Below are 13,800 nucleotides of genomic sequence, written 5' to 3' on the forward strand. Positions count from 1 at the left end.
TAGTATTAGTATTGCAGTAGTAGTGGTGGTAGTATTAGTATTGCAGTAGTAGTGGTGGTAGTATTAGTATTGCAGTAGTAGTGGCGGTAGTAATAGTATTGCAGTAGTAGTGGGGGTAGTATTAGTGCTGCAGTAGTAGTGGCGGTAGTATTAGTATTGCAGTAGTAGTGGTGGTAGTATTAGTATTGCAGTAGTAGTGGTGGTAGTATTAGTATTGCAGTAGTAGTGGTGGTAGTATTAGTATTGCAGTAGTAGTGGGGGTAGTATTAGTATTGCAGTAGTAGTGGCGGTAGTATTAGTATTGCAGTAGTAGTGGTGGTAGTATTAGTATTGCAGTAGTAGTGGCGGTAGTATTAGTGCTGCAGTAGTAGTGGTGGTAGTATTAGTGTTGCAGTAGTAGTGGCGGTAGTATTAGTATTGCAGTAGTAGTGGTGGTAGTATTAGTATTGCAGTAGTAGTGGTGGTAGTATTAGTATTGCAGTAGTAGTGGTGGTAGTAGTGCTGCAGTAGTAGTGGTGGTAGTATTAGTGCTGCAGTAGTAGTGGTGGTAGTATTAGTGCTACAGTAGTAGTGGTGGTAGTATTAGTGATGCAATAGTAGCGGCGGTAGTATTAGTATTGCAGTAGTAGTGTTGGTAGTATTAGTATTGCAGTAGTAGTGTTGGTAGTATTAGTGCTGCAGTAGTAGTGGGAGTAGCTGTAGTATTAGTTCAATAATTGCAGTACTAATACCAGCAGAAGTAAGAGTATTGGTAGCCAGTATGAAAGCTTCTATTAATTTAGAGCAGCACTAGTGTATATAAATCAATGTGTAAATAAAACTAGAAGTATTTGTAATGAACATACTTGAACAGATATGGACTGCGACCCTGTCTAAGGGTCTTCTCTACATATCTATGAGGAAGAACACAACCCCCTCTTCCTCTCTCCTACATGTGTGTGTCTGAAGAGCCTGGCTCCATCCCTCCCAGCATCCAGACCCCCACCCGTCTCACCTGAACCTGCACAGGATGACCATGGCCGTGGTGAGGGAGACTAGCGAGGTGCTGTAGCCCACCGTGTACAGAGCCTTCACTGACACAAAGTACATGTCCTGAAACACAAGAACAACAAATACTGACCAAACTGAGCCGCGTGTTCGTCATAGAAACGGCCTCATTGAAATGGTGCCGCGGCTGCAGAGAGACAGACTGACCGGGTGGCTGCTGTTCCCTTCCTCGGAGAGGCAGGCGTCGATGTAATGAGGGAAGGTCTCCGTCCAGCCAAACTCGGTGCAGTTACGACTCACCTTCCCCGGCTCTGTAGACACGGAAGTAGACACTTGATTTGATTAAAGCAGACAGACTTATTTCTTAAGTGAAATCAGGAAGAGAAACAGACCTCCTCGGACATTTATTATTTCAGTGAAGTACACTTGTTAACCATATACTTACATTCTTTGCATATTTGCTGATGCAGTGGGAAACCATTCATATGAAATGTGTATAAGGCAAAACAGAGACGAGCACGCTGCACTTGTGAGGACGCTCATTGACATAATACATCGCCTCGCATCCCCGAACCATCACCATAGTCCAAACCCAGTTCTATCTTTGACACTATGTGGGGACCAAAGAAAACTATGCAACTGTGTCCCCATTTTACACAAACACGGAAGAAACACTTGATTTTTTAATTTCAGCACAGTTTACTAAATCTGCAATTCATGTATACGGCACATGAGAGACGACTTACGAGACGTGTAGGTAACTCACCAAAGTCTTCTTCACTTATGAACTGAGAGAAGAGTTCGGGACAGTTGACTTCAATCACCTCACCGATCCTGGCAGAATGCCAACACGTCAGGTTGTCCCACATCCACGGGCAGTCTGAGGACACAGCAGATGGACACGCAAGTACACTAGTGAGTGTGTCATTCCCAAGCCATATATTCATTTTGTGGTGACAAATACAAATACAAATACATTCAATTATTCATATTACTTTCAGCTGGTGCAGTCTGTGTATTGTTTTTTTCTCTTGTTGCTACAGCTTTTTATTTCAAATAGATTTTTTTAAAAGCATCAGAAAGTTAATAAAAAAGTTAATACAACAAAGAAAGAAGAAAAGTTGATGTAGTCTTTATGCATTTTATGTGTGGGGACTGGTTATTGTAATACCTTTTATAAAAATTTAGACATTACAGAACAATCATAAAGATTAGCTGGAAAAGGCCAGACAGGCCTAAATGATGGCAGAGATATCAGGGACGAACACGTGGGTTTGCATTCATTTGAACTTGTGTTCTCTTTGGGGCTGTGCAAATCAAGCTTCCTGACACTTCTAACTGAAAATCCAACAGTTTTATTTACGGTTTCTACTTCAAATGGCATCATGTGCAGTAGAGGAGTGAATTCCCGCCTGTAGCTCTGTTTCTAGAGGGCCACTCCAAGCCAAAGGAGACTTCTAAACAAGGTTAAGAAGGAGCGTTGGCACAAAGCCTCTCACTGAGTCTGATCTTCCCTTTCTCATCATATAATCAGCCAGAGAGACGCCTGTCTGTCACTCACTGTCTCACTGATCAACTCTCATTTTAACGCTCATCATCGTGAGATGCTGCCAGTTAAAGCTGAATTTCTCTGTTGGCTGTGCTTTAGTTTGTTATGCCACAAAGCGAGTGCACACACACACACACACACACACACACACACACACAGACACACACACACACGGGCAAACTGAAGTCTTTGTACTGATCTCTCTTTGCATATAAGCTGGTCAGAGTCGACCACAATTCATAGAATTATCTCCCGCTCATTAATAAGCCAGCCCTGAAGATATCATTTTTTTAAATAATATCTGTATTTATTCAATTTCTTTTATTTAAATTAGCCAGTTTTGCAAATTGTTACGACATCAACAGAATAACGGTTAGCATGACGAGAAGGGAGTACAGGACAAGACACACACTTGCAAATAACCTACCAAATTCTGGCTCGTTCTCGGGATCTGTGGCGAGATCGTTGGAGGCGATCATTTCCATGCATTTCTCCTGCTCCCTCTTGATCACACAGTTAGAGGGAACCTGTTGGCTTGAAACCTGGAAAACAGCATGAACACAGAGAGAGAGAGAGAGAGAGAGAGAGAGAGAGAGAGAGAGAGAGTCAAGTGGCTAAAGATTACATCGGAGCAGACAGGAAGGACCCAAAGGTAGAATGGAAGAGGCTGCTTCATTAGCTCCACCATGCGGTTCACACCACAGTGTGGGAGAGGTCTTCGCTCTGGGATCTGTTTAAACACTCAACCAATTAAACGAACCGTCTCAGAGCCGTTGGCTCTCTCTGCCCGTTCTAACGGGCCCAGAGGAAGGGCATTATTCTAATGAAGACAAGGCAGGGAAGCCTTTCAGACATGCACTTTGCACACCGGACCATGCCAGGCTTTACTCCCATCTGTTAGGGGCCATAGACGGACACACAAGGATGACTGTTTGAACCTGTAGCTCTCCGGTGGCTTCAACACCATCGAGGCCAGAGGCCAGCTACGTCTCGAAACACGGAGGTCTTGCGAGCGACGCCTCCTTCACAGCACCCCTGGCAGCTGCACAATGCAGGGCTGACGTTGGAGCTGAGAAGGGGGGGGGGGGGGGGTGTCTGGTGAGAAGACCGTCTTGTGTCTCGGTGTTGGCGTCAGCCGGTGGAACGCCACGTCACTGCTCTAATGCAGCAGAGCGGAGGAGCAGTTGAGCGTTTATCGGCTGACGTCAACAGCACTCACTTGGGATTCATGCGCTGAAGATTTACAGAAGTAATAGAGAAGCAGTCCTTTCGGGGGTATTGTGTGGAACAAGTGTCGACACTCTCTGTATCCACGGACCCGCTGGATGATTTGTGTGAGCGCTCTCTAGCAACAGCAGCACGTCTGCAGCGGTACAGTCGGAATTGAATGTACCGGCAATAAAGGAACAGCTGGTTGGATTGATGACGTTCTCTGGATCTGTTATGTGAATGTTATTTCATCTTAAATCATAAATTGGACATTGTAGATGATTCAGAAATATCATTGCCTTTGGAAGTAAAAGTTATTGCTTTCAAGATGCACTGATCAATATCTATATTAACGGCTCAAGCGACTGCTGCATGAAAAACTGTTGTACAACATCATGTTACTAAACTGCATCTTCAATTACATTTCAAGGGAAACACATTTTCTCATGGATTACTGTTGCATTATTTAACATGTGATAAACCTTGTAATAGCTGGTTATGATACAAAAGTACTATCATGGTTTGTCTGAAATAATTTATTTTGTTACATTGTTTAAGACATAGAAATAATAGAAAGAAATGCAATCTGTGTATGTTGCCTATGATTGGATTATTTGTGATATGTGAAAAACAAATGAAAATGTTTTCCATTTAAACAATATTAACCTTAAAGTTAGGCATGATTGAGACCGCTAGCTGGCTGCTCTGCTGCGCTACCCCAAGCTGCTTCAGCTTCTCTTACTTTTAGAGTAAGGCTGCATCATCAGTGCCAAGATGGTGATAGCCGAAGCCGCCCGCTCTGGCTCTTCAACCCCATGGGTGACGTCATGAAGACGACGTCCATATTTTCTACAGTTTATGATGGAAGCGTGCATTTTAGGGGACCAGGCTGACTCTAAAAGGTGTTGCTCAGAGTGACAAACCCACAGAGGATAATCCTCTGATTACTGTTGCTGTTTTTAAAATTGCTCTGGTAAACCAACTGCACTCCTGGTGCACCAAAAAGGTAGACAGACGTTAACAAGTTAGCAAGTAGCTGGTGAAGAAAGTGAGCCATCTTCACTCAGAGAGTGAATAATTGACTTTTGTCAGGTGGCCAGAAACACATGTCCACATGAATAATAATGTCTCATATCCGCTGGATGTGTAAGTAGTCAAATGCTTGCTAACACCTGCTAACAACCTGTTCTGCTGCTCCGAATTAGAAAAAAATGAATGCTGATGTAAATTATGCAGATTAACGGCATAATTTAATTCTAATCTTGTAGATTTTGCATGCACTTTATTCACAGTTGAAGTTTGCCTGAATCCACTGCAGTAATGTTTGCTACTTCCCTGGATCACTATGAAAATGATACACCACAGACTAAAGAAACAAACTGAATGGTGCTGATGTTAAGCTATTTTGCAGCTTTTAACATGGCTGGGGTATAAAGGCTGAGAAAAAAACCCACTTGGTTAAAAGGTCCAGCACACACTGGTGTTTTCACTCAGTCCACCTGATTAGGCTGCTCAGGTTAACGTTGGGTGGAGCTCCTGAAAATGACCAAACTCCACTTGCTAGGACAATGTCCTGCCTTTACAGGTTCAACAACTCTAGTGGGAGATCGTCTAATCAGGTAACATTCATGGAAACACCTGTGGACGTGTTGAGGCCTGCAGGCTGAATCAAACATTTGGTCATGTAAAAATATATTTAAAAAAAAAGATGTAAACTCATTGACAGGTCGAACTGGGAGTGGTGTCCTGCTGGTATTTAGCTTTTGGGTTTAAGATTTAATGCCAACTAAACAAAGTTCAGTACATTGATTTATTTTTAGAAATATCAGCACTTAATAACTGAGACGTGATTTACACCTGGACCACCAATGTGAACATGTGTTTATCCTCCCTTTTCACTGCCTCATGTTAAAGTCGCTACTTAATTCTTTTGCACTGAATGCAGCCAGTGAACATCAAACGTTAATGCAGATTAAGTGCATATGAACTTTATTTGTAGGGCTGCTCAATGATGGATGGGGGCTGCAGGAAAGCCTAACACAATCTTGGAAAGTTTAAAGAAGAGTTCTGTGTTTATTTCTCTGATGTTTAATCTCTTGTGACTAATTATCTCATCATCTTTCTGCCCCAAATCACTTCACGATATCTAATTAGGTCAATCTGTGTACAGCCAGCTTGATCGGCTTCACACTAGATGTACATCAGTGAGTGTGTGTTTCATACAATATTGATATTTTCCATTTCCGAATAAATGCATTGGTGTTGATGCGTTTATTTAGCAGTTTTCTAGTTGAGTTGGGGTTTTAAATACAAAAAGTCAAAGGTGACGCGTCTACTTCTATTTAAACCAGTGGCAACGTTTTTGGGTAACCATAAATGTAGTCATAATAATGCAGGAATACAAAAAAATTTGCTAAATGCTCTATTACTTATTATCACCAGTAGGGTACACGCACACATACATTGTACATCTTTTATGTTGTATATGTAAATGTGAAAACATCTTTCAAAGACTCTGTGGTTAAAGTTCAGGATCTCCCTGACAAGTTTCTTTTCCACAGAGATCATGGCGGTGCATTAAAGCTCTGGTCTGCGATTTGAAAGATTTGTCAATTGACCCAGAATTGATCCAATAGTAGCCATCTGGTCTGCATGGCTCCTATTGGATCAATTTTCCGATCCAATCCTCGCCCTCTCTCCTGCTCCTGTTCACGTCTCATCCCGACTCACTTCTGTATTTGAACCTACGAGCGGACAAGACGCTTGTTGCCCTGAGCAGTTCAGCTATGGAGGGAAAGCAGAGCGCCTGTAGCAAGCGGCCTCTACTTGCCCCACCGGCAAAGGCTGAAAGAAAGAGAAAGTCTGTCACTGAAAAGACAGACACAAAGCGGAGATGCGACGTAAAGAGGGCTCAAACCCGAGTAAACCTTGGGTCATCATTTGAACGGTGACGGTATCCATCCATACCGCGAAGGTATGGATGGATAGAGCGATGCTGAGCAGAGTTTCAGCAGGGCTTTCAAGCAGGGTTTTCAAGTCTCAAGCATTTCAACCTGTTCACACGCCACATCTAGTATTTCTCACGCAGACAAATTACCAGGATAATAAAAAAACATTCTCTTATTTTACGCAAATAGTTCACCGAAATGTGTTTCTGAAAACATTTTATGTGAGAAATAAGCTATGCAGTTGCTGAATCTGTCTTTATTTTAGATCGACAACGGTCACTTTTTAAAGATTTTCAAGAGCTTGCGGGAGGCGGCGCCCTGTCTCTCGAAACTCGCCGCAACGCGAAGGCATTGCACGGTCAGCCAAACTTTCACTCTGAACCAAGTTAAAATCTTGCGAGCCCTGGAACAGGTGATCTTTCGTCTTTATTGTGGATGTTGTGACACAGATAACTTTCATGCTGATGCTGGCTTATGACTGTAAAAGCTGCCATTTGTTTGTTTTTGTGTTATTAGACGATGTCAAGACTATTTCTGTCTCTGCAGTATAGTTTATTTGTTCGACGGAGACGTTAGCCTGGAGTATGGCGTTATATTTGTGCCACATTTATGAAGGAGCAATGTTAGATTTTGAGCGCAGAAAAATATATTTTGCGAGCACAGAAATTATATTTTGAAGAGAAATGATACGCGAGCAAAACATAATGTCATTTGAGCAGGCAAAAATATATTACTCTCACTCAGTTTTACTCATGACCTCTCTCAAACTCTTGCTCGCTGCGCTGCAGACCGCTGCACGCGCGCTCTCAATCTGTCCCTTCTGTGCGCGCTCAACTTTGTCTGTACGCTCGCTCAACTTGGCACAGCGTTACAAATGTGCCACAATAGCAACCAATCAGAGACTTGGAGAAGCTCAATTCTGATTGGCTGTTTCGTCTCCAATCACAACGCTTCCCTAACACGCCGAACGAGTGGGATTTTAGATTTCCAGCTGGCAGAATGGCAGAATCAAATGGTGAAAACAATAATACGTGACGCCACAACGTCAGCTGAATCATGTCTTCCAACAGTGAGACGACCTGTCTCAAAAAGAAAAACTAGTACACGTTTCCTGGAGGCTGGATTGTTCTGAATAAAACTAGAAAAAATGATGTAATAAAACTGAAAGCAGAATGGCAGAATCAAATGGTGAAAACAATAATACGCCACAACGTCAGGTGAGTTATGAATTTCTAGCCATTCTGCAGGCTGGAAATCTAAAATCCCACTCGTTCGGCGTGTTATGGAAGTGTTGTGAGCCACACGCTTATTGAATACATCACAAACTACTTTTTATAAATGGTGCGGTCGCGGCATATCGAGGGCTCTTCTTCCCGTGACTACGGCTGAATCTCTGTGTAAAAACGCCTACAGTCTCTGAGAATTTGCCCTGAAGATGTTCCCTGTGAAGAGCTGGTACAAACCCACAGCAAAGCCCCGACTCGCTGCATTCAACATCAGTCGCTTGACATTTTTTTATGGCAGACAACCTGTGTCTTCCATCTCTTGTATTGAATGAGTAAACTGTGCATTTAAACCTTATAACGAGAGTTAACGGGCAAAGATGTTGGCTGGAAATACAGCAACTACCGGTAACTTTAGGCAAATACAATATGTTAGTTACTGTCTATAGGCTACATTATTCATTTTGCTTGTTAAAAAATCTGTATGTAAAAGTAAAGTAATTAAAAAAAAAAGGTTTTATTCAATGAAGAGCTATTGATTCTTCTACATGTGGGCAGCGGGGAGCTCCTCCCACCCTCTATTGACCAATTCACATAAATTCACCATCATTTGCATCATCCTTTCTTGTGACAATGTTCCCAGTGTACCATTTATTTACTATTTACTATTTATTTATTTCATATAAGATCACTTAAGGGGTTAGGCCCCACATATTTACCTTTTTTGGCCAATATCAGCTGCCTTATGCCAGGTGATAAATATCTGCAACATCACTATGCTAGAGAGTTCCATTTCAGATTTATAAGCCTCTGAATATGAAAAAATTGAATATTTCTAAAAATGTTCTGTACATAAAGAAATATTTAAATATGAAGCCATGGGCATTCGAATCGTAACAATACCGGTAATCTGATCAGTAGATCTATCTTATATTAGACAATCTTGAGAAAAAGATTGAAGTAAAAATTTAAGTTATGAAGAAAAGTTGTTCCATATTTTCAGGATGACTATAGTTTCTCCTTATTTTAGCTCGTTTTGGCCAAAAAGCCATTTTTAGAGGCTAAATGGCACCTTAATTGTATAAATATGGATTTCATTTAGTAAATTCCTGCAATATGAGCTTCCTAGATCAAACCATTATAAAATTATAAGTAAAAAAACAATTATTTGCACATTAATTTTTTGGGGTCAAAATTCAAAGGTCTGTATTTCTGAAACTATGAGGAATTTAAGATTTTTGTTCCAGCAAAATCTGAAGGGGTGACCTGGGGACCCCTAGGTGAGTGACAACACATTTCTTAACACATCAACAATTGATGAATAAAAAAAAAATAAAAAAGTTAGTAATATATTATTCCATGACATTATTCTAACTTAAATTCATACCCATTACAGTTTTTCTCAATTGTTTACACACAAATACTGGTACTTGAGACACAATGACTACAACATGTAACTCATGCACCAACACCCTGAACTAGCTCTGCTAAACTGCAAGCACAATTCCTGCTTTACACTCAAATTGCAGTTTTAAAACACACTTTTTTCAAAACATTACACACTATTCTCTGCATTTGGCACAATTTTCATGAAGAAAATCTCTTGTTTTCATAAGGAACACACTGCCATTCAAAATTCTAAAGTTAATTTCCCTACTATGCACACTGACTCATCACATGGGAAAACACCTGCAACACAGTTTTACAATTCAATGCAATCAGAGCATTAGCATAAAAGTGCAACAGGTGAGCTCTTCTGTTTTGGAGCAATGGATGCCAACATTGTCAACAGAGGCAGAGCCAGAGGAGTGAGAGTACGAGGAGGAGCCTAGCATGGATTTGCCATGCTAGGCGATATTTCCCCCGCTGCTCGGCCATCGCTTGCATTGCCTGTGATGTGGATGAGGTGCTGTGGCCAGACCGAAACAGAAGAGAGGATGCGGGATAGTTGTTTTTTTGTCTTTTTGTAACTGTATACAGTCATTTCTTCTGGTTTTGTATGTAGACCACTGTATATGCAACTTTGTGTTGGTTTGGATGAACACTGTATACATTACAGTATTCTTGTGGGAAAAATAAAATATATAAAAACAATATTCTAAAACATTTTACAACACATTTATGTATGTACTGTCTGTAGTGAGTGTAACACTGAACAAAACAAGGACTAAGTCATTATGGTAAATGGAGAAGAAGTGTTCATCGTGTTTTACATTGAGCACATCAGTGTTCAACTGGTTCTTATAAATGTCTATTCATATGATGGTTTGTGTGTGTCATTTGACAACAAAATACCATTTTGAGAAGAAATAACATTGTTTTGAATGTAAAGTTTCATTTTGCAGGAGAAATGAGGGGGTTTGCCCATTGTGTGTGTGTTTTTTGATTTGTGTGTAGAGTTCTGAGAGTATGAGGCATGCGTTCAGAAAATGTGTGTAAACAATCGAGAAAAACTGTAAATCAGAATGTTATGTGTAAAAAAATGACAAATAAGACCAATCTCCCAGTAGTGATTTAAGACTTCCATATTCGCATACATAATGCTGTAATCAACCAAAACATCTGTAGCCTACTATATGAAAATATACTGCTCAGTTCAGAGCACAATGTGTAACTCACCTGGCAGCTTTTTCTGTAGAGGATGTCATTTTTATTCCTACACTTTTCCATCTTTCCAGCTCTCTTTTTCTGTCTCTGACTCTCTTAAAAAAATGAGTTTCATATTCTATTTATATTGTGTACAAATACAAACACTTATTTTCTACCCTCCCTCCCTGTCTCCTTCTCTTTTCATACAACCTGCTCTTGTCGTCCACCATCTTCTCTAAAGCTCATCTCTCAGTTTCTCAGACAACACTTCAGCTCAAGGGTGATGACTCACATTTTATTTCATGGAGAGGAGAGGAGAGGAGAGGAGAGGAGAGGAGAGGAAAGGAGAGGAGAGGGAAGGAGATCAGAGGAGGAAAGGAAAGGAGGAGATGAGATGAGAGAAGCAGAGAGGAGACGGGAGGAGAGGAGAGGAAAGGAGATGAGAGGAGAAGTGAGGAGAGGAGAGGAAAGGAAAGGAGATGGGCGAACAGGAGGGGAGGGGAGAAGTGAGGAGAGGAGAGCAGAGGAGAGGACACCGATTTAACAGATAGGAATAATGTTGAATAAACAATGAATAAATGATGTGAACGCACTCTTACCCATCGTTCCTGCCACACACTGATCATTGAATTATTGATGCTGCCTCTCTTCAACAATGTGAACGACTGTGCAAGCGCATGAGAACCAGAACACTTGTTCACTGCAGTTATTCATGTAAAGCTCCACCTGTTGCGGAGTCTGCTTGCATGCTTACTCATACACAGAAACCCAAGGTAGATTTGACATCTTATCCCTTACAAGGTAGCAAAAGGACTTAAGAAAGGTAATTTAAATCAGCTTACCGAGGGAAAGAGGAGGAGGAGGGTGAGGATCAGCGGGCTGATGTTGGCAGCAGACATGTTGTGTTTCTCAGTTTCCTCGAGCGCTGACAGTCGGACACGCGAACACGACAGCAACTCAGCTCACCTTGGCATCTGAAGAACACAAGAGCGTGCGACATGAATACAATTTGTCCGCATTTTGTATTAGAACAGTTTGGAGTTGTTGACACTTCCTTATACTTGTATTGTGATAAAGTTATAGGAAAGTGTGCTTGTGTCTCAAGAGTTTGCAAACGTGTTGACCATTACAAAATGGTCAACACATTAAGATATGGACATATTTGACATCCGTTTTAAATAACACGGAAACAGAAATAGTCACAGTGAGTTACTGGATGAAGAGCCGGGTAAAAAGAGCTAATTTTATCTTTACCCGTCATGTTTTCCTCTGGAGAAATGCCGTTGGTACAGACCATCCTCTGACTGTATTTTAATCACATAATATGATATGATGACGGGGCATCGGCCTACCCTATCTCAGTGTTTGGAAATCCTTGTAAAATTCTTGGATCAACACCAAATATGAATCCCTTGTTGCTCGGCCTTTAGCCTGCATTTCCCATTAAATTCAATGGTAATCTATCAAGCATATTTTGAGACATCCTGTTAATTATCCAAGACCTACAAACATACTGTGTGTGAACTCAAATACACTTGTTAGTTGATTAACACTGTTTATTACTTTTATAAATATGAAGCGATTTGCCAAGTCCCTGATTCCAACTTGTCAAACACAAGGTTATTCTGCTTTTCTTTGGCTTATGTTATAGAAAACTGAATATCTTTGCATTTTGGACATTTGGTAAAGCATTGTTTTTTTAAGGACAATAATTTGAAATGACCAAATCTGCAAATAATAAATATGTTTAGTGGCTGCCATACTTTTTTTTCTGTGACATTTTCACTCTTTGACCAGCATCAGCACCAGAGTTGAAAACACATAAAATACCGCCTTAATGCTTTTTACATAATTTTCACTCACAACATCCTCGGGCATCTATCTAGCTATTTTGTAGTCAATCAAATGATTGGCCTGTCGAAGGGTATGTGTGAACACAGGCTTGTCAGGTTGCGTGTCTGCAATGAGCCCATGTGCATGTATCTCATGGATGCAGCCTGACTCGGCAGGCCCGGAGGGTTCGCATGAGTAAAGCCAAGTAACGGGACTGAGCAGTCGGGCCTCGTCCCACGGGGAGACCTTGGCAGCTTGGCATTCCTACTTCACCAAAACCCTGCCAGCAGCAAGCCCCTCCTCCTGCCGTTGTCAGGAGCAACAACCAAGAGAGCTGCTGAGTTTGGATCTGAACTGAACCACGTGAACCTGGAACCTCCTTCTGCTCTACTGTAAATAGATCCCATGACATTTCATCAGGTGCTAGTTTTAAAATGATACCGGAACCTTCATGAAAACTAGACACGCATGTCAGTTTGTCTTTCAGCAGAAACATCCACATTTCTACTTGCAAACATTTGATTTGACATCTGCCCACTGAATATTAATGCATACGAACAGAACCGTCATTCATATTTTTGCTAAAGTGAGTCTCACACACACACACACACACACACACACACACACACACACACACACACACACACACACTAAACACCAGAAACAATAACAAAACAAGACACAACATGAATGGGAGTCTGCAGCTTTGCCAAGGCCACCATAATGGCTGCTGATGCTCTTCCATAGAAAGCTTTCACGGTGAGTGCTCGAGCACAAACTTGCATGAATTCATTTCTGAGGGGAAAAAAACACTTGCATGTTACAAACCACCAAATCACTGATGGTATCTCAACCCAACACCGTGGGAGTCGTCTCAGCGTGTGTGTGTGTGTGTGTGTGTGTGTGTGTGTGTGTGTGTGTGTGTGTGTGTGTGTGTGTGTGTGTGTGTGTGTGTGTGTGTGTGTGTGTGTGTGTGTGTGTGTGTGTGTTTATGGATCACAAAGAAAAGCAAAGAGAAAGCTAAACTATAAGTGAAACACTTTTGGAGCTCAAAGTGGAAAGGCTGCATCTTCAGTGGTAAACACTTGCTGCACCATAAATCGTATTAAATAATTTGAATTGCACATTGCCTTTCTCTCCAACTGGAGAGAGAGAGATTTGGACCCTTAATGTACAGCCACATTAGCCTTCTATTCAGCACAAGTGCCCCAATTTTTGCAGAAGGAAAAGAGGCGTCCAATGTGGGAGGTCAATTAAATATTAAGCGCGGTTACACATGTAGACTCTACTTGGTGCCGTTTTTCAAAAAAGGGAGATGGCACAATTCTAGTACAATGACTTTTGTCTTTGTTTTAAGTTAAGCAATGGTGAATTCCGACCTGAGAGTCTAGTGGAGAGGTCAAAAGGTCACTCTGAAGCAAACAACGAATGCATAGCTGGCACCACGTGATGTTAGCCCTGA

General features: G+C 41.4%; 1 protein-coding gene across 2 annotated transcripts in view; it reads right to left on the bottom strand.

Annotated features, from left to right (window-relative positions):
• The window catches only part of adcyap1r1b (adenylate cyclase activating polypeptide 1b (pituitary) receptor type I), a 30,578-nt gene that overhangs the window by 8,793 nt on the left and 7,985 nt on the right, over positions 1-13,800 (bottom strand). For both annotated transcript variants that reach the window (XM_084012546.1, XM_084012547.1), the window contains exons 2-6: positions 11,348-11,479; positions 2,964-3,078; positions 1,754-1,867; positions 1,195-1,298; positions 995-1,092 (exon numbers count right to left, since the gene is read on the bottom strand). In XM_084012546.1, coding sequence (XP_083868672.1) covers positions 995-1,092; positions 1,195-1,298; positions 1,754-1,867; positions 2,964-3,078; positions 11,348-11,404 — 488 coding nt within the window. In that variant the 5' untranslated portion in view covers positions 11,405-11,479. The remainder of the gene's footprint in view (positions 1-994; positions 1,093-1,194; positions 1,299-1,753; positions 1,868-2,963; positions 3,079-11,347; positions 11,480-13,800) is intronic.

The sequence above is a fragment of the Eutrigla gurnardus genome (genome assembly GCF_963514095.1).
Source record: "Eutrigla gurnardus genome assembly, chromosome: 6".
NCBI lineage: Eukaryota > Metazoa > Chordata > Actinopteri > Perciformes > Triglidae > Eutrigla > Eutrigla gurnardus.